We start from the raw sequence: 20,424 nt of genomic DNA on the forward strand, positions 1-20,424 counted from the left end.
AGCTCTTTAAGCCCCTATGCCCTCAAATCGGGTCCTTGATCGTCGGTCCTGGTGGGCCCTCCAAACTTTCCGGGCCTCCTCGAACACCGCCCTTTTTCGACTCGGGGTCCCTGCGAACACAGGACCTCATGTGGAGCGCTGTGGGCCCCTGATAGATGCGGGGGTACCGGCCAGTGTAAAACGCTGACTCGGCTTTTTCCTGCTTGGTAAATGGACCTTCAGGTGTATGCCGCCACGGAGCCAACTGTGCGCTACTGGCGGTACCTGACCGACATATAGGACCTAATCAACTCAGGGGCAACCCTGATCAGCGCTCAGGGCTCTCTGTCTGGCATTGGAGTGCCCGGCCCTTCGCCCCTGAATACGACCTCCTGCCGGCCTTGTTAGTCTTTCACCCTATGCCCCGTTCCCTGCCCGCGCCACCGGCAGGCCCTATCAAACGATTACGTTTTTCGTAAACATGGGCCCAAACGTCATGACTGTTATTCGGAAACGGGTATCATGAATGTCATGTTCGGAATAGGAAGACGACATATCGAGATTACCCTTAAAAATGTAGTGAAAAAGACTGGTAAGTTCACGCAATACACTCTCATCTTGTTCAAAGGCGTAATGCTTTCCATAGTTGGCACCCTTTCCAGTATCGCATGACTCTTTCAAATAAGCGGTTTGATAGGGGTCAGATCATTTTCTTATCATGCTAAGTGCAACAGAAATGTTCAAGTGAAAAGCGTACCTTTATGGCTTGACTTCACACTTCAAGCAACCTGTACTGTACCTGTACCTGTAGGGTCCAAATCTTGGACAGTAAAACAATTTTGGCCCTACCCGATACTCAAAACGTAAGTCTCAAGTCTCTAAAACGTAAGTCTCTCAAAACGTAAGTCAAAGGCAGTCTCAGTCTATAAGTGTTACACTTAAAGTGTAAGTATTGCGTGGTATGCATTGCGTATTTCAGTTGGCGTGGACAAAAGGCTTGGGCCAGGCTCAGCCCTGCCTAGGTTTCGCCTGACTTTGGGTAGCCACGGCCCAGCTGGCGCCCTGTTCGAGCCCAGCCGAGGCCGTGTCAGAGCCCATCGCGTGCCGCGCCCTGCTGCGCAGCATTCTCGCTGGGCCCATGCCTGACATGGGCTTTTTGCCAATTGGTATGCAGCGCGCGTACCAGATGGAGCCGGACAGACTACCAGATGGAGCCCAGCGCCTGACAGGCCACGCCGATACACCTTAAGCTGCGTCCCAGCTGGAGCCCAGCGCCTGCCAGGCCACGCCGATGCCCGATATTTGCCACACATGCGCCCAGCTGGTGCTCAGCTAAGCCACAGGTAGACTGCGACCAGGCCGTCGCCCACCAAAAAAAGTTACGAGGGCCACGGCCGGGCATGTGTCTGCCGAGGGCCACGGCATGTGTCTGCCGCCCGCCCGAAGCCATGATAAAATGCTGCCGGGGCATTATGTTAAGGTGATTGTGACATCAGCGGTTCTGTGTCATGTGCCCAGATATTTTGCTTAGAAATTACCTCTGGCCATCTCGCTTTCGTATACGACATGCCCTCCCCGGATTTCTTTAGAGCTTCAAAGTATATGTGAACAATGTTGGCGATTACGTTGAAATTCTTGCGTGAAGTAAATTATCCGTTTCACGAAGGAAGCATGCAGTATGGAGCTAGTTACTGCCATATCGTCCCATGGACGCTGCATTTGTCTTTCTTTCCCATCACGGCCATGTTAAATGTTGCGACACTGAAAAGAGGAGTGGCATCTGGGGAGCATCTGCCCTCGCCAGGCGCGGTGTGGACAAAGAGTGGTTCTCATACAACTTATGAGCTGTCCCTGTGATATCCGTGAATGCTGGCATTTTGCCATTCCCAGCTGGTGACCCCTTTTTAACCAGAGCTAATGACCCTGTTCGCGTGCCGTATGGGATGCGAGGTGTAGGGACCACTCGACCGTCGTCACGCCCTTTGCCTTGCAATTAGTCATTAGGTAGGTACCAATCTGCTGGGAGCCAGAAGACAGTGATTCTTGGGACCAATAAAAACAAGCCTGAAAATGAAGAAGCAGTTCTTTCGGGTCAAGCAGCTTGCAGACCAGGCCATTGCCAGGTAGGTCCACCCTGCCACCGGCCATAGGTCATTGCACTGGCCATTGCCAATGTCAGTTGAATAAATTTCCATCAGCTAGTGGAATTTCAAAAAAGTTGTTTAGCTAGTGGAATTGTGTAACAATATTCCTTTTGGGGTTTTCTGTCACTTTGATGTGTATCAGGTTTCTAAGTTGGACTTGTTAAGATTGTATGCCATGAAATATCTGCAAATCATGCAATAATTAATGGATTTCATTTCAGTGAAATCATTTTCTTAATTTGCATGCATGTATGGAGTTGCCAAAACTGCATGCACCTAAGAGATAAAGCAACTTGTATAATAGGAATGTTATGATATCTTTTTCATGTGATAGTCTGTGCTGTGGTGCATCATCAGTTGCACATGATCATTTAGTGACCATTCCTATTGTTCCATTGGTATTAATATCCAGTCCAATTATTATTTATCTGTGATTTTGATCTCAATCCTTGTTGCACTTTTACCCCTGGTTGCTTTTATGGTCATTACTCTTCTTCACACTTAATAAAATGGTCAACAGCATGACAGCATGCTTCATGTTGTCTTGATGTAAAAGGCTGTGAAGGCAGGATTCAAGGTATACAAATTGGGTACATTTGGTGGCACAAGCAGCAAGATGCTCAATTGATGCAAGGTGCTCAATTCATCACATTGGTGGGGTTTATACTGATATTGATCAAGGTTCACCCATTACTTAAAGAGATGTGCCTGAGGTTTGACATATAAAGACAAATTCTGCACCACTCATTCTTCTCATCTTGCAGTTGGCCAGTATCTGATATATTTGAAGAGTGACAATTTAATATCTTTGAAAAGTGCCAAGCCTAACTAAAACAACAACAGAGCTGAGTCTACTGTATAGATTGCATGATAAGGTTCACCCATTACTAAGTGATGCACTTCCATAATAGGGCATGTTACCTATGGTGTGAAAGCATGACATGGTAGTCTTGAACATTGCATAGAATGCAACACCATGTGTCACCACACTGCTGCTAAAATTGTTATGCCACACACTTCAGTCTGAGCTATTTGTTTGCCAATCTCACAGTGTCACTGCTATTTGTGAATGTTAACAGGCATAAACAATGACTGCTGTCAACCATCAAGAGTTAAAGAGGATGTTTAACAGATCAAACAGGCTTAGGCCAAGCAAATCAGAGCCCAACACAGGGGTATCTCCAGGATGTGATGTGAAGGGTAGGGACACTAGGAGTGAATGAAAAATGGTGGGACTGGTCATTTGGGGGCCAGGGTCTTAAAAAGCATGGTCATCACTACTGCCAGGGTGAGGTCAGCATGCTGAAGTTCATTGAGATGAGTGCCAGGGAGGCCATTATTTATTGATGCTATCACACCTCTGTCCTCCACCATCTGTGCCCCCTCCCCCTACTTCCTTTGCTGTTAAGGCACTGCCCCTTCACCCAGAACCCCTCACATCCTTACCTGCTCACCTGATGGGCCATACCTGTGCTGCACAAGTGCTGGGTCGATCACTATTGAGCTCAATGTTGATTGGTTGATCCTGAGCAAGGGGGGCAGCAACAGCTGGTGGACCCTAAGACATGTGCGCAATATCCTGAAAAAATCAGTCTTCTTGGCACCTGAATGACCAAACTTTATTTCGCTTGTTGGGAGGAGAGGGAGGGCATCTCAGTTCTGCCAGGACCACTTAAGTGAGACTTGTCATCCAAAACCTGTTTGAGGGAAGAGTTTGGCAAATATTATGTATGTCTTGCTGCTGGTAATTGCATCTAATCAGCAGGTTTTGTGGTCACCTGAATGAAAGATTTTCTAGTTTGATTACCTAGTGCAAAGATTTTCTAAGAAGAAAGAAAGATTTTCTAGTTCCATTACCTAGTACCATTACCTATTTTCTAGTTCCATTACCTAGTTTCTAGTTCCATTACCTAGTTTTCTAGTTTCATTACCATGTGCAAAACAAGGGTGGGCCCCGATTTGAAATTGATCTGAAATTGAGCATCCAGTTTTTCCAATTTATCTATATCATTATGATATAATACATTGCATGGTATATTAATCCAATTTATTTGAAACACAGCACAAGCAGCCAGCATTCTGGACCCGGGAGGGACAGCCTCGTGGTGGGCGGAAAAATCAATTTTCGCAGCCGTAGCCCCAAGGTCTCTTAACGGTATGCTCATGCAGACATCCACGCTGTTCTGTGATGGCTGTGCAAGCCATGTGTACCCCATTTCATTGCCGTGGATGTGGATGGAAAACGCAATATGCCAGGTGTGTTGGTGGCCTTGCCAACTTCCACGGAGGTGGGCCAATTTTTTATTGTGGTGTAAAAATGTTTGTTCCTGCAGCAGTGCGACACCGAGCTTTGTCACGATGGTTGTGGTGGTTGTGTGGTTGTGTGGAACATGTGTGGTTGTTGATGTGGCATTAAACAGTCAGGAGTCGCTTTCATCGAACAAAATGTGCCAATTTGTGGTGAAACCACCACCACGTGGATGGCACCACGCGTATTTGTGACCTTGGGCCAATTGACTGGGTGGTACGCCTGCATATCTGGCGATCAGCCGCCTGGAGCGGACCAGGTGGAGCACACTCACGAGCGCGTTAAGCGCTGATAGGTAAGGGTAAGCCTGACCCTCGCAGGGTCAGGCTTACCCTTACCTATCCGCGCTTGACCTTTGCGAGGGTAAGCCTGACCCTCCAAAGTCAGCCGCCCTCTGGATTTTGCCAGGTGTGTGTCCACGGCTGACCGCCAGGTGGCAGGGCTCCGATTCGTGTAAAGCGCCCAGCCGCCAGTCAGGCTTAGCCGACGCCCCTCCCCCCCCCCCCCCCCCCCCCCCCTCCCCCCGAGCCCCTAGTGACGCCGCAGCTGCACGTGGTGTAGTGAGCTTATGCCCGCCAGCGTCATGAACAAAGCGCGAACAAAAGCGCGCCACGAGCAAGTGCTTCCGTGACGCTAATCACCTCACGCCGTTGAGACTACTCCAAGCCTCCGAGCGTTCCCCACCCCTGGCGCAGACGGCCGCGTCTTAACATCGCACCGCGAGAAAAGGCGCCCTGACAGCCGCGTCCGTCAGGCTGGGGGGGGGGGGAGGGGGGGGGGGGGCGTTATCCGTGGAGCTGCGTTGCGATGACGTTCCTCGTCTCGCGGGTTCAGAGTGCAAACAGTGAACTGCTGCGCACGTGCATTGGGCGGCGAGCCACGGTGGCAGTCCGGTCGGAGAAGACATCTATAAAACAGTGCACTGTCGACATGCAACGAGCAAACGCCTTTGACGATGTCCACCACACGGACCACGTCCGAGCCATTTCACGGGAATACGCCTGTATGCATCAAGCTCCAGACGGGAATCCCTAGCGATGCCCAGCGAAAGCTCGCGGTCGCAGTGATAATGCTCTGTGGGCGGGCGGGCGGGCACTGGTTCCAGGTGTACACCACGGACTGTGCTCTGTAGTCACTCGACGGTCAGATACGGACGGTTGGTAGTGGACGGTCGGTAGCGGACGGTCGGTGGCGGACGGTCGGTAGCGGACGGTCAGAATGCGGACGGTCAGATGCGGACGGTTGGTTTCCGACGGCCGGTAGCGGTCGGTAGCGGACGGTCAGTGGCGGACGGTCAGTGGAGGTCACATCAACGTTGGCGTGCTGATCTGGTCGCCGGGATGAGGCGGCCAGGGTATGAATCGACGGCTTGACACAGTGATCGGGTCTTTGGTGACCCGGTGATCGGGTCTTTGGTGACCCGTTGATCAGATCTTTGGTGACCCGTTGATCAGATCTTTGGTGACCCGTTGATCAGATCTTTGGTGACCCGTTGATCGGATCTGTGGTGGCCCGGTGATCAAATCCGTGGTGACCCGTTGATCAGATCTGTGGTGACCCGTTGATCAGATCTTTGGTGACCCGTCGATCAGATCTGTGGTGGTCCGGTGATCAGATCCGTGGTGACCCGGTGATCGGGTCTCGGATCGTCTGGCGATCACACCGCTCATGCTCTGGAGAGCGGACCACCAGCGGTCGGGTGCCTGGATTGCTGCTGCGCTCGTGCAGCCCGTCACTAGCAGCGTGCTCTGCTGATACGGTCGCCGGCCGCCGCTGGTGTTTGCCCCGGACGCCGGTTGGCCGGATGGGTTACGCCGGTCGCAGCCGGCGCGCTGTGACTCATCACGCCAGCGCGGCGGGAGCGGGGGGAGGGGGGGGGCGAGCGAGGGGGAGGGCGGGCGGCAGGGGGCGGCGTCAGTCCACGCACGCGGGGCCAGGCGAGCGGTCCTGGCAGCGAGGAAAGACGGCAACTCATCAGCTCGCGATGGACCCAGCACCTCCTCGTCGCCGTCCTCGCTGCTCGCTCCCTGCGAGTGGACGGGAGAAGTCCGCAGCGGGAGCCGCACGGTCGCCCGCGCGCCGCCGGCGGCCGCGGCCGCGCCGACAGCGCCCCGGCCGCGGCCGTGACCCGCTCGCGTGCCGCCAGGACTCCACTGACGCAGGGGGTCGGCCCGCTTATGCAGCATGGTGGCGCCCCGCGGGCGCCATGTGGGTCAGACGGTGTCACTTTCGCGCCGGCTGCGGGCGCGGCACGCCAGCGCGTGTCCGGGCCGGTCTGGAGTTCAGATGGAAATAACTCGAACGCAAAACGGAGCTGGTCCAAACGTGCCACGGCACGAAGTTTCTGATGCCTCGATCTCTTGGTGACGACTTGGTTTGCGGCATGTTGGGGCGATACGGTTTGCGGCTTAACGTGGGCTGTTTTTGTTACGAGACTTTACAACACATAGCACATTGTTCTATATAAGAGCGTGTTATACTGATCTTGATCCAGGACTGCGCATCACACTCCGAAGCTTGTTGTTCATTGTCGTTGGGCCACCCGTAAACAGGCCGCTTTGCCGGACGCTTTTTCTATATGCTGTTTCACAATTTTGGCTAACCGCCCGAAACCAGACTCCGGGCTTGTCCCGTCCAGATTGCGTTCTGGCCTCAGCTGCAGTCCGTACCCGCCACGCTGCATCCCTGCCGCGGTGATGTTTTGTCAATAATTTTTACTTTTTCGCTGCCCTTTGGTTACCGTCCCGCCACTGTCGCTATTTCCGTTATTGCATGTAATTGTCTTCGTCCAAGCCGTGCCCCCCGTCCCCGACCCCGGCTCCGGCCCCGGTCCTGCCCCAGCCCCGCCCAGCCCCGGCCCCGGCCCCGGCCCCGGCCCCGGCCCCGGCCCCGGCCCCGGCCCCATCTCCGTTCTCGTTCTCGTCCTCGTCCTCGTACTCCTTCCGGCGCCCCCCCCCCCTCAGCTGCAAAACAGAGCAGAGCAGGGCAGCCGGCCCGTCGCCAGCGGTGCATGACGCCCGACGCACCCCCGGAAGGCCCCACCCCGCGCGCCACGCCCGGCGCCCGCCGACCGGCTGGCGGCGCACTGTCGGCGCCGCCGCCGCCGTCGCGTCCAGTGTCGTCCGCAGGCGGCGGCGTGAAGCTCGGAGCGAGCGAGCGGGGCGAGCGGTGCGCGCGGCGCGTGCGGACTGGTCAGACTCGGCGACCGAGCTCGGGCGCCGCACGCCGAGCCGCCGGCCTGGCGCTCTGTGTCGGTGACGGTGACGGTGACGGACGCCGCGCGGGGCGCGACCGGCTGCGGGCCCGGTGTCGTCACTAGTGCGTGCGAGGGGGGATGATCGCGGGGGGGGGAGACAAAGCGAACGGCCGCTCACTGCCGGCCGACACTGATTGGCGGAATCAGTTCGACCTCCGAGAGCCGGATGGCGAGCGCCGCCGCTCCAGCTGCTGTCCTCAGTGTGGGCTGCGTGCCGCTCGGTGAGCTGTGAGCTCTCTGGTGGCGACCCGCGAGCGCCGCGTCAGCTGTGATCCCCCACGATCCACCAGCGGCTTGTGAGCAGTGCCGAGGCACCCCGCCGCTTCCGTCGTCGACTGCGTCGGCGCTCCGCGTGGACGCCGCTGCTTCTCGGTGCCTCGACCTGCGGCCCCGGGCGGCGATGGCGGAAGTCGCGGCTGCCGGCCTGGTCGCCGAGCGGCAGCCAGCTGTGCGACCCTAGCGGCCAGGCGCAGCGCCGCGTGCAGGCCATGTACAGCGCGCGCCGGCTCAGCGCCGTGGCGGCCGCCAGCGCGCGCAGGGCGCCCCCTGCCGGCCGGCGGCGGGCCCGCGGCCCCTCCACCGCGCCTGAGCCTCTCCCCGCACCCGCCGCCGGGCGCGAGCCGCAGGAGGAGGAGGTGGATGAGGACGGGCTGTGGATGTCGCCGTGCGCAGGTGGCGCCCTGGCGGCGGCCTCGAGCGCCGGCTCCGGCCGCTTGGCGTCGTCCCGCCCACCGTCGCCGGCGGTTCGCCGCCTCCGCCCGCCGCTCGTGGCGGCCGCCACCAGCCGCCTCCTCGGCGTCGAGCGTCGCCGGCGCCGGCCGCTGTTCGCCGCTGCGGGATGTGGACGCGGCTTCTCCGGCCGCGGCGTCCGCGAACGCCGCGGTGTGGGCGGCGGCGGCGGCGGCGCGGCCGCCGCCTCGTCCGCGTCGGCGGCCGTCTGACACGGCTGCTGCCACCGCCGCTCGGCCCGCAGCGAGGCCCGGGTCGCACCCGTCGCCTCGGGTCCGATCAAGGGCCGCGGTTCTGGCCGGTCGCGGCCGCGTGCGGCCGACGGCCGGGCGACGCACCCGGCGGCGGCGGCGGAGCAGCGCCTCGCGATCGGCGAAGCCTCGCCCGTCTTGGCCCGGCGACTGGGAGGAGCCCCGGAGGCGGCCGCACCTCGCCCGCGGACGGTGATTGGCGGTGATGGTGATGACCAGAACGCCGCCGTGTTCCCCGGCGGCGACGAGCCGTCGGGAGCCGCGACTTGCGGGGCCGGAACATTCAGCCCGCGCACCGACAGTGTGGCGGCGCCGCCTTGCGGACTGGACGCGGTGCCGGCGGCTACAGTGGCGCCGCCGCCGCCGGCTGCAGCCGCCCGACTTCTGGCGCGGCTTCAAGGAGTACGGCGTCGGCTCGCTGCAGCGCGGCGTCCGGCTACTGCGCATGCGCGGCTCGACGGCGGAGGACGCCGGCTCGCTCGGCTGCTCAGGAGTCAGCCCGACCAGCAGTGCCAGCGGCGTTTCCGAACCCGGCTCGTGGCGCTGCCTGCCGGCCGACTGGTGGCGCCGCCTGCGAGACTCGGTCTCCTGCTGCGCCCCGAGCCCCGAGCTCAAGCGGCGCCGGCGCATCCACACGCGGTCCGGCCCTGTGCGTGTGTGAGCAGTGCGCGCCGGCGCCCGCCAGCGCCTGCCCGGCCGCCCGCCGCCGGCGCCACCCCGCGAGCCGCGGCGCGGGACGTGCTCTGAACGGCTGGCCGCGCTGCCGCCCGGCTGCGCGCGGGCGCGAGCGGACTGCGGGCGCCGCTCGCCCGGATTGGCCGCAGTGTCCGATCCGCAGAGCAGCAGGTACCGATGACCCCTCCCCTCCCCCCGGGGCGGGAGCCCCGCCCCAGAGTGGGGCCGGCGCGGCGGACGGCGCCGGACGCGGAGGGTCCGCGTGACCGCACGCGGGTGGGTGGGCCTCCAGGAAGCCGCCTCGACGCGTCCGGGACCGGATACGGGCGTTGAATTGGTCAGGCGTTGGTGGTTCGCTGGTGTGTGTGGGGAGGGGGGGGGGGGCTGGAGAGAGGCAGAACTACACGAGCCGTCTGGTTTGTCACTAGGTGTGGCGGGCAGTGAGTGCATCTCCCCCGTTTTAAAATGGCAAAGTTACGCACTCAAACGCTTATGACTGCGATGCAAACTCAAACAAACAAACGTTATTTTTTTCTGCAGACGCACTGCGATGTACCACAGTGCCCCCCCCCCCCCCCCGTCTTCCCGGCTTTTCGAAAACGCGTCACTAGGAGACCTTAATGATGTGCCCACCTCGTAGACTTAATCCATCCTTGGAAACCTCTTGAGAGATACTGGTCAGGTTGATTTGACCTCAGAATGAATTCGGGAGACGGTTGAATGAAGAAACGAAAATAAGAGAAGTGGAAATATAATGAACAGCAACACAAAGATGAAAACAATTAATTCACCGTCAGGGCATGCATGTTAAGCGGGCCCGTAACAAGTCATAATCGTTCCCCAATGCTGCCGGCGGAGTATGCGGTGTTCGTGTAAGTTTTTGCTGTCGCTGGATTTTAAGGGCGCGGCAACTGCCCTGGTTTTATGCGCCGTGTGGGTTTCAGAAGTCCGTATCTGTACAGCCATGCGGTAGTCGCGTACTTCAGTATGTAGATACTGACAAACTCGTCCGTGTCGTGCCCCATGTGCACATGTGTACCACCGCTGACCCGGACTGCACTCTGTGCCTCTGGGCTCGGGCGCTAATTGGTGATAATCTGATGAGTCTTTGTGCCGCTGCTGACCGGAGAAGGGGGGGGGGGGGCTCTTCGCATGTCTGGGCTCAGCAGCTGTCGGGGCATTCTGCCCCAGGCGTTTTGCGCCGCCCGTCTCCTGCGCTCTACACCGCTGCTGCCCAGACTTCCCTGCACCACAGGGCGGAGATGCTGACCGTGCCCCCCCTCCCCGTCTCTACACCACTGCTGACCCAGACTCCCCTGCACCCCAGGGCAGAGATGCTGGACGGGTGGCCGTATTCTCCTCCCCGTCTCTACACCCGCTGCTGACCCAGACCTCCCCTGCACCCCAGGGCGGAGATGTTGACCGTGTCCCCCCCCCCTCCCGTCTCTACTCCACTGCTGATCCAGACCTCCCCTGCACCCCAGGGCGGAGATGCTGACCGTGCCCCCCTCCCCGTCTCTACACCACTGCTGACCCAGACCGCCCCTGCACCCCAGGGCGGAGATGCTGACCGTGCCCCCCTCCACGTCTCTACACCACTGCTGACCCAGACCTCCCCTGCACCCCAGGGCGGAGATGCTGACCGTGCCCCCCTCCCCGTCTCTACACCACTGCTGACCCAGACCTCCCCTGCACCCCAGGACGGAGATGCTGACCGTGTTCCCCTCCCCGTTTCTACACCGCTGCTGACCCAAACCTCCTCTGCACCCCAGGGCGGAGCGCTCCGAGGTGATGACCGAGGACCTGGCCGCGTCCGAGCGGCGCGTGGAGGCGCTCCGCGGCAGTTGCGGCGTCATCAGGAAGCGGCTCTCCGAGTCCCTCTCCGGCCACGGCTCCGACGATGCCGGCAAGCGGCTGGTGAGTGAGGCGCCGGCTCCCGCTCGCCGGTCGGCCCAGAGCGGTCCGCCGCCGCCTGGCGGACCGCCGTGTCGGCACGCGGCGGGTGCTGGCCAGAAGGGCAGGCCGGATGTCAGAGCGTTTGGAAGGCCTGGCGAGATGACGGATGTATTGCAAATGGTCAGAAGGGTTTTTGCGCGCCATGCGACTAGGCCGGTCGGTGCGCCCTGAAGCCCAAATCGTCATCGTCACCACGGTGTCACGCGTGACTTTAAGACACATGCAATGGTCACACACGTGCAACACATGCAACTCGCAAGGCACGTGCAGCTTTTTGTGACGGGTGTTTTGCGTCCTTCAGCCCGTCAGCTGCTTATTTTTACCCGGAGAGAGCGTTCTTGCCCGAGACTCGCAGCCTCGGCTGGTTGTCATAGCAACGTCGGCGTTGAGCGCCTGGCCTCGCCGAGCGTCTGAGGTTTCGCCCCGTCGCTTTCAGCGTAAGATCCCGGAGCACCAGCTGGGATCGGCCATGAAGGAGGGCGCCGGCCTGGTCGGGGTGGAGACGCTGGTCGGGTAAGACGCCGCCGGCGCGCGGACGGGCGGGTGCGGCCGAGGTCGCGGCCACGGCGGCGTCAGGGGAAGGGCGTGACGACGCCCGGATGCTGGTCAGCGGCGGCCGTGGTCTCGAGGTGTTCTCTCAGTGCTCGTTGCTCCTGCGTGTTATTACTGGCTTTGCGGGTGGCCACTGCTCTCGTCAGTGATGCAGCCTGTCGGTTTATCGCGACTCGGGTGACCCAGTGACCCGATGACTCAGTGGCTCCGTGACTCCGTATCTATCGGGAGAACCTTCTTGCCCTCATGGGATGAGTGGCAGACTGGCCGCATGCCGGTACGTATCGCGTGGGCCCCGCCCCGCCGCCCGGCTCTGGCGTACAGTTCGCTGTCGGCCCTTTAGAACAGAGCCGTAAACACCGCAGAGCCGTAGAGCGTGCTTCCGGCCTACGCGTCCTCATCTTGTCGGCCGCCCCGTCCCGCCGTCTCTCACCGCGCCGCCGCCGATTCTTACCGCGCCGCCCCGCCGTCTCACCGCTCCGCCCGCCGCCGCTTTCGCGCAGAGCCATCATGAACGAGTGCGGCGAGGCGCAGACGAAGCTGGCGCAGGAGCGCCTCAGCTACGAGCAGGAGCTGGAGATGACCGTGCTGGACAACAGCGTGCTGCAGCAGCTGCTGGACACCGACATCCCCAACGTCACCAAGCTGCGCAAGACGCTGTCCAAGCTCACGCTGGACATGGACGCCACCCGGAGCAGGTGCGTGAGGACGGACGGGTGCTGTCGCGCGGCGGCGGAACGCTGAGAGGTGACGTCGTGGTTGGACACGCGGGCCGGCCAAGCAGACGCGTCGAACTGTGCGAGTGTTCGGTTGGTTGTCGACGCGCGTTTGCTGCTCTGGCGTTGAGCGACGCGGCCTGCCGTGCGTGTTTACGCGCCGCTGGGAGCGCGCCTATGTGCGCTGCTGCTCGACTCAGTTCATTTCAAGGTCAGTTTATTAGGAGTCATTCTGAGCGGTGGGTTACTGTCGATTCCAGTCAAGCACATGACAACACATAAATACAAAGCAAAGCATTGGCATGCTCGACAATTCGAAGGCCGTCAATAGGGACATACACACTCACAACATTGTCATACGTTTGTTGTCTCCAAGTCCCGTTCAGCTTTGAAATACAACTAGCCGTGCTGTGCTGTGCTGTGCCGTGCTGTACTGTACTGTGCTGTTCTGTGCCGTGCTGTGCTGTGTTGTGATGTGCTGCTGTGCTGTGCTGTGCTGTGCTGTTCTGTTCTGTGCTGTGCTGTGCTGAACTGTACTGTACTATTCCGTTCTGTTCTGACTGTGTTGGTTGTGCTGGCTGTGTGCCGCTGTGAGCCGCTGTGAGCCGCTGTGAGCCGCGTCCGGCCGCCGTCACAGCCGGGGTGGCGCCGCCGCAGGTACCAGAGCGCCCAGCGTCACACGGTGGGCGCCGTGACGGCGTCCGGCCAGCAGCTGAGGGACGAGCTGGAGGCGGCCCAGGTCAAGGTCGAGCAGCACCGGGTACGTGGTCTGACGGGGCAGCCGGGAGTGGCCTGGCATCGGGGGGTTGAGAAGAGCCCGAGGCGGCGTCGGTCAGTGTCGACAGCTCCTAGGCGTGGCGGGAGGGGGGGGGGGGAGGGGCGGGGGGACGGGTCGTCTCGACACGGGCCGCGCGCGCTCTGATCGTCTCTCGGCGGCCAGCAGCGCCTCCAGCGGCCCGTACTGAGGACCGCTGACGATCCGTACCTGTCAGTTCGAATGAGAGACAGCGAGTGGCTGGAGCTGCTTGTGCTGACGGCCCCCCGCGGCTCCGAGGCGCGGTGTTATGCGGCAGACGTGCCTAACTCTGCTGGTAGCGTTGCTTCGCTGCCGTCTCCGCTAGCGCTGCTCCGCTGGGGCAGCTGAGAAGGCAGTTTTCGGGGTAGGAGCTGACCGCGCCGTGGAGTTGCCGGAGTGCGCAGATTTTCTTACACAGATCATGGCCTTATACTTGATAGCCTCGCACAAGAACCCGCTCAAACGTGAGTAACAATCAAACATGCTGCTTTTTTGCTACATGAAGACGACATTTTGACGCTTTTTGGCTGGACCCAACGCTATTTGATCACCGTCAGCAGGGCCGACAATCGAACCTCCTCCTCGTTGATCCTTCCTCTCGCCAAATGATCCAGGGCGCAGGGCTGGGGGGGGGGAGGGGGGGGGGGAGGAGCTGAGAGCATCGCGTTCAGGGACGCCCAACGGGCCGATTATCGCAGAGCTGACGTGTCCACTGTGTTGTACGCAAGTCACGCGGCCACAGCCGAGCACTTCCAACACCGCTGCGTGCCGTGGCTCCATGTTCACTGTCGATACTTGCGCGCGGCCCTCATAGATGTCGCTAGTGAGCGCACGCCTGGCCGGGTCCGCGCCGCGGGCCGAGCTATCGATGTGCACGCGGCGGCTGTTCGAAGCGCTGATGTAGCTGCATGCGGTGTGTGACGCAGCACGACGACCGGTGTGCGCCCCTTGCTACCCCCCCCCCCCCTCCCGCTCGCCCTACCTTCCTCCCACGCGCCGCCTCCCCCCGTCCCCCCCGCTCCCGCCTGGTCGCTCCCGCATGACCTCACCTCAGCGGACCTGACCCGAACCCGATCGGATGTCACGTAAAGCAGGCATGACCTGACCTGACCTGATGCCATGACCTGACCATGACCTGGCATGACCTGACCACCCGCCAGGGACTGGCTGAACCGCGCCAGACTTTGCAAAGTGTGCTGCTGCGTGCCCCCCCCCCCCCCGCTGACGCGTCGCGCGCTCCGCCGGCGGCCTCGAGCACGGCGCCCTGCACGCCGCGTGTAGCGCGGGGCCGCACGCAGCCGGTAGAGACCCGTAATCGCTCGCTTGAACGATGACCTGCGAGCGGCGGCGCTCGCTTGAACGGTGGCTGAGGAGCAGTCGAGAGGCGCTGCTTTCATCTTGTTTGAGCGCGTGAGATGTGAGAGATGTGCTCCGCCAGACGTGTCGGCCCCCGTCCTGCCCGACGGCCACCCGCTGCCTGTCCTACTGAGCGGTGCTGCCACCTGGCGAACTGTTCCGGGTGGGCGCAGAGGCCCGCCCCCTCTCCGGGCGGGCGAGCCGCCTGCCGGAGAGCGCGAGGGTCGTGTGTTCGCGGCTCCCCGCCGACAGTTTTTCGGCCTTTTCCTTCCCTCGAGGCGTGAGGTCTGTGACGCCAGGCGCCACAGCACCGACCATACATCGTTTCTGCCGCGCGACCAATTGTTCTAGGCGTCGGGAATTCGCAAGTTCGCAAAAACCAAGCATCGCTCACTAACCGCCAGTAATAGTTTGGTTACTAACTGCGCCCGTTCGCCAACTGACCGGCCGTCCGGCGCCGTCGCCAGGACGTGCTGGCCGGCGACATGTTTCCAGCTGCTGAGCCGGGAGCCGGAGCTGGCGCAGCTGATGCTGCACCTGGTCAAGCTGCAGACGGAGCACTACCGCAGCTGCCTGCAGCTGCTGGAGGCCACCATCCCCGGCTTGCAGGCCAGCCTCAGTAAGCGCCCTCGGAACGGGAGGAGAGAGGGATCAGGCCGGGGTGCGGCTGAATAAGATTCTTTTAGCTGGCGGGGGCGGAGCACTTAGCCTCTCAGCGGGTGGGGCGGACCAAGGGACGTGTTTGCAGGTGGAGTCGGGGTTGGGTTTTCAGCGCCATCTCGCAAGGTGGGTGCGGGTGTGGAACAAACCGGGAAGTGGCCATGGCAAAGGACGCTCGTGACGAGCGGGTAGCGTACACGACATGAGTTGTGGCGGCTCACACTGGTGTTGTACAGCTCAGATCAGCCGCGCGGGCAAACGTGCGCTGTCTGCAGACACGCTGAGGAGTCCGCGTGTGTCCAGCGCGTGTCTCAGTCCAGCCGCGCCTCCTCTTACCCCGTGCTGATCGCCGCCGCGTGGCCGGCAGACGCCGCGGCCGTGAAGCCCGTGTTCGGCCTCTCGCTGGAGGAGCACCTGCGCGTCACCAACCGGCAGGTGGCGCTGCCGCTCGAGATGTGCGTCTGCCGCCTCCTCCAGATCGGCGCCGATGAGGAGGGTCTCTTCAGGGTGGCCGGCAGTGAGTGGGGGTGGCGACGAGGAGGGTCTCTACAGGGTGGCCGGCAGTGAGTGGGTTTTGGCGACGAGGAGGGTCTCTTCAGGGTGGCGGGCAGTGAGCGGGTTTGGCGACGAGGAGGGTCTCTTCAGGGTGGCCGGCAGTGAGTGGGTTTGGCGACGAGGAGGGTCTCTCAGGGTGGCCGGCAGTGAGTGGGTTTGGCGACGAGGAGGGTCTCTTCAGGGTGGCCGGCAGCGAGTGGGTTTGGCGACGAGGAGGGTCTCTTCAGGGTGGCCGGCAGTGGGTGGGGGTGGCGACGAGGAGGGTCTTTTCAGTGGCGACGAGGAGGGCCTCTTCAGGGTGGCTGGAAGTGAGTGTGTGTGTGTGTGGGGGGGGGGGGGGGGGGGTTGCGCCGTGCGAAGACCGTTACTAAACACCCTCTCTCGAACTCCAAATACAAGTTTTTTTTCTCGCAGACCCCAAGCGGCCCCTTAGCAAAGTCGTAGGCAGTTTCGTGGCATGTATTCTTAAGCTCACAACAAACCATCGACGCACCATGGAAAGACGAAACCCTCACGTTCGCTCCATTGCTAACGAACCACCACCAGCCGACGCCACGGCTCGCGCGCTCTGCTCACGCCTGCTCGTGGCTGGCAGGCACCTCCAAGGCGCGGAAGCTGAAGAGCTGCTTCGACGCCGGCCTGGTGGACGCGGCGCACATGCTGGACTACCTGGACCCGCACGTGGTGGCCGACGCGCTGAAGGCGTACCTGCGCGACCTGCCCGAGCCGCTGATGACGACAGACTTCTACGACGAGTGGATGACCTCCGCCCGGGTACAGGTGCGGCTCGGCACCACCGGGGACGGACGGGGGACGGAAACGGGAACGGGAACGGGAACGGAACGGGGACAGGAACGGGATGGGGAAGGGGGTGGGGACGGGAACGGGAACGGGAGACGGAGACGGAGACGGGACGGAGACGGGAGACGGAGACGGAGGCGGACACGGAGGACGGAGACGGAGACGGAGACGGAGACGGAGACGGAGACGGAGACGGGGATGGGGGGCGGGAACTGGGACGGGGACGGGGAAGGTGGTGGGGCCGGAGACGACGGCAGATAGTGACGTGTGACGACGGACGGGTTATGGGATGGTGTGGCCAGGCGGGTGTGGTGCGTGGCCGCGGCGAAGCGGCAGATGCTCTTGACCGGGGTCACACAAAGTAACAGAGCCGAAAACATCGTGGACAGAGACATCCGCTGAATTAAACGCAACAACCAGTTGTGCGGAGATCGCAAGCGACCACGTGATGTTGTTATTGACCGGATGGCACTCAGACAAGCCACCTCGTGCGGAGCAAGCGGGCCGTTAGTGACGGACGGCCGGCGGCGTACCGAGGCGCGCCCGAGCTCGCCCGCGTGCACCCGGCTAGTCACTGCTCCGGCTCGCATATCCTCGACGAGCACTCGCCAGGCACACAGGGCGTCGTGGTGTGCGCCGTCAAATGACGCTCCTCTGTGTCATGTGACATGTCATTTGTCATGTGTCATGCCATCTTTCATGTGTCGCGGGCCGTGATCTAAGGTCACGCGGGTCGTGACCTCAGGTCACGCCGTTCCGTGGCGTGACGTCATGCCGGACCGCTGGACGTGACGCTGACGCTGCGGTCGCGCCGGCAGGAGGAAGGTGCGCGACTGCAGGCGCTCTGGCAGGTGCTGCACCAGCTGCCCGAGGCGCACTACACCAACCTGCGCTACCTCATCAAGTTCTTGGCGCTGCTCTGCAAAAACAAACAGGCGAGTCTGGGCGGGGCGCGGCTGAGATTGAGAGATCGGGCTGGTGACTGATGCGACGCTCGTCAACGGGAGGCTGAATCAGTCGCGTTCTTTCACGGATGGTGAGCGGCCGTCGGGATTGATTGGTGTTCCGCTGGACTGGCAGGTGACCGTTCTGCACGACGGCATCCTGTCCGCTCACGTCCCACCGCGTGGCCTCCCACGTGATGGCTAGCGAGCGCTTGACTGAACCGCCGGAGGTGCGCGTGATCTGCGGGCTGGACCCGATCCGGACATGACCCGGAATCGATCGTCTCTGCAATACCCGGCGCCGTCTGACCGCACGCCTGGGGCCACTCCGGCCATGCCTGTCACTCCGGCCGCTCGGGCTGCTCGGAGTGGCCGGACCAGCCCCCGTCGCTCGCGGCGTCGATCTGAGCTGTGCCCCCCCCCCCCGCCATCGCCGGCCGGTGACCCCCGCCGCCTCGCGCAGGTCAACAAGATGACCACGCAGAACATGGCCATCGTGATGGCGCCGAACCTGCTGTGGACGCGGCTGGAGGAGGGCTTCAACATGACGGCCACCGGCACCCACAGCCTGGTGGTGGACTCGCTGATAGCGCACTGCGACTGGTTCTTCCCCGAAGGTGGGTGTGCGCCGAGACGAGGCTCGGGATCCCCGGGCGGGTGTGGGTCTGGCGCTGTTCCCGTTTGGTCTTGAATTCGTCGGGAGTTGGAAGTGAAACGCGCATGCAACGGGTGGCGACAGGTAGAGTGAAGCGAGCGGACGTGTTCTTGCACTGTTGCCGTTTGGTATCGAAGCCGTCAAGAGTTGGAAGTGAACTGAGCATGTAACAGGTGGCGACAGATAGAACGTAGCGGACATTGAAGCGCAGGTTGAGCGGGCTGCTCTCCTGGGGCTTAAAGATGGCGCTCCTTCTGGCCTGGCCTGACGCCTCTGTCGTTCTCCGCTACTTCCGTAAGGGGTTGCACGTGCGCAGAAGTGAACTCTGGGTGATTCCGTCATCGGGCACGGGTCATGGTCCGTTCATGCTCGTGCGGCCGCGGAGGCGTGGTCTGAGACCAATCGCAAACTGCGGTTCAGTTCCCCCGGCTATCATTGGCGTGAAGCTGTTTGCGCTATTGCCAGTGGCCACCCGCGTTGTGATGTGACCTGATGTGGCTGAGAGCTGCATGCTGCGAACGCTAGCCTCTCTCAGTGGGAGACCTGTTAGGGCTGCTCGCTGATTGTGCAGAGGATGTTAAATTACTGAGCCTGAAGGTGTAATTTGTTGGTTAGGGTATGGTTGGCTCGCGGGACAGGGTGTTGGCATGTCGTGGCCCGTCTTGATCTGCCGCCGTGCCGACAGACGTGGATTTCTTCATCACCTACCCTCGCGAAGTAACGACTGAAACCTCACCGACGCCGGACTCCCCCATGCTCGGCAATGGCGTTGTCCGCTCTCAAGGCCACCACCGCTCGAAGAGCAGCGACAGTGGCGTGATCGCGGTGGACTCGTCCGCGGCGGGGAGTCCACGGGCAGCACGGCCAGTCTAACATCGGAGCCGAGGTAGGTCGCGAGGGATGTGAGACGACGCATCGCTCTGCTGGCCACGAACGTCGGGCGGCGCTGGGTTTCGTGGCCGCGTGGAACGCAGCGAGCGCGCTCGGGTTTACGGTGGTGGGGCACGCGGGGCTTCTCGCAGGTCGGTTTCGCCTTAATGCGGGTTTGTGCGCGTACGGTCGGCGGCTGCGCGAGTAAACGCCAAGTCCGAACAGGGCTCGCACTGCTTCTGGACATTGCAGCCGAGTGTGCTGTGGCAGTCACCCGTGCGGCGGCGCATTTCCGTGCTGGCGGCAGCGACGGGCATTGCGCCAGATCGCCGCTGATTTGCTATGCGGTCTTCGCCCGCGGGTGCATAAAATAAACTTAACATGCGCTCGCCGTCATCATTGTTTACGGTGGCAGCGCTGCGATAAAAATTGAGTCATTGTTTCAGCTGGTAACGCCGCGAGAAATGCTCTCCCGCCTCAGCGCTCAATATACAACACCAACACTATCACCACTTCATGCGTCACCACCAGTGAACACGGCCGGCGTCTCACCCGACCCGTCTCTCCCCCTCAGCACGCAGCACTGCGAGAGCCCCCGCCCGACGCTGCGGCGCAAGAAGCAGGCGGCGCCGGCGCCGCCGGCACACAGGCAGACGATTGCGACAACCGGCCGCGGCCCGACGCGGAGCTGCGGCCGGCCGGGCCCGGCGGCGCGCTCGACAAATCGTGCAGGCGGGTCGGCCGCGATTCGCCGCCGGCCTGCTGCAGGAGCCGACGGAGCCGCCCGATCCGGCCGTCGGGCCGGCGGCCGGTCAGACTGCGGGTCAGACTGTCGGACAGACTGCCGGGCAGGTCAAGACGGGCGACGCCGGCGCTGGGCGTGATGTCGACACCGGCCGTCGCCGCCGGCCCGGCCGCAGCCCCCGGCCATCTCTCCTGCCCCGATCCAAAAGGTAACCCCGTCCTCCGCCCGCAACGTGACCCCGAGCCCATCCCAGCCCGCGGCCCGCGGCCGCCGCCGTTCCCCCGGCGCCGGGTCAGACGGCGACCGCGGCGGCGCCGGCGGGCTTCGTCAGGCCGGAGCGGCCTACGGCGCTGCCCGTGGCGTGTCCCACCGTACCGGCTCCGGCTGCTGTCCCGGCTCCGGCTCCGGCCTCCGGCTCCGGTCCCGGCCTCGGCTCCGGATACGGCTCCGGCTCCGGCTCCGGTACCCGGCCTCGG

At 61.9% G+C, this 20,424-nt stretch overlaps 1 protein-coding gene across 1 annotated transcript; it reads left to right on the forward strand.

Annotated features, from left to right (window-relative positions):
* Positions 1 to 1,749: 1,749 nt before the first annotated feature.
* Positions 1,750 to 19,170, forward strand: LOC119114070 (rho GTPase-activating protein 44-like; the record flags this gene model as incomplete). Its single annotated transcript, XM_037238293.1, is given in 12 exon segments — positions 1,750 to 2,102; positions 11,115 to 11,259; positions 11,735 to 11,811; positions 12,354 to 12,548; positions 13,224 to 13,326; positions 15,186 to 15,204; positions 15,206 to 15,337; positions 15,746 to 15,895; positions 16,529 to 16,713; positions 17,553 to 17,669; positions 18,142 to 18,295; positions 19,019 to 19,170. Coding segments are annotated over 12 exon segments (1,482 nt in total), but the record flags the coding sequence as incomplete, so codon positions are not given.
* Between the last annotated feature and the right edge of the window lie 1,254 nt (positions 19,171 to 20,424).

Source organism: Pollicipes pollicipes, unplaced genomic scaffold, assembly GCF_011947565.3.
Source record: "Pollicipes pollicipes isolate AB1234 unplaced genomic scaffold, Ppol_2.1 Scaffold_7262;HRSCAF=8765_pilon_pilon_pilon, whole genome shotgun sequence".
Taxonomy (NCBI): Eukaryota; Metazoa; Arthropoda; class Thecostraca; order Pollicipedomorpha; family Pollicipedidae; genus Pollicipes; species Pollicipes pollicipes.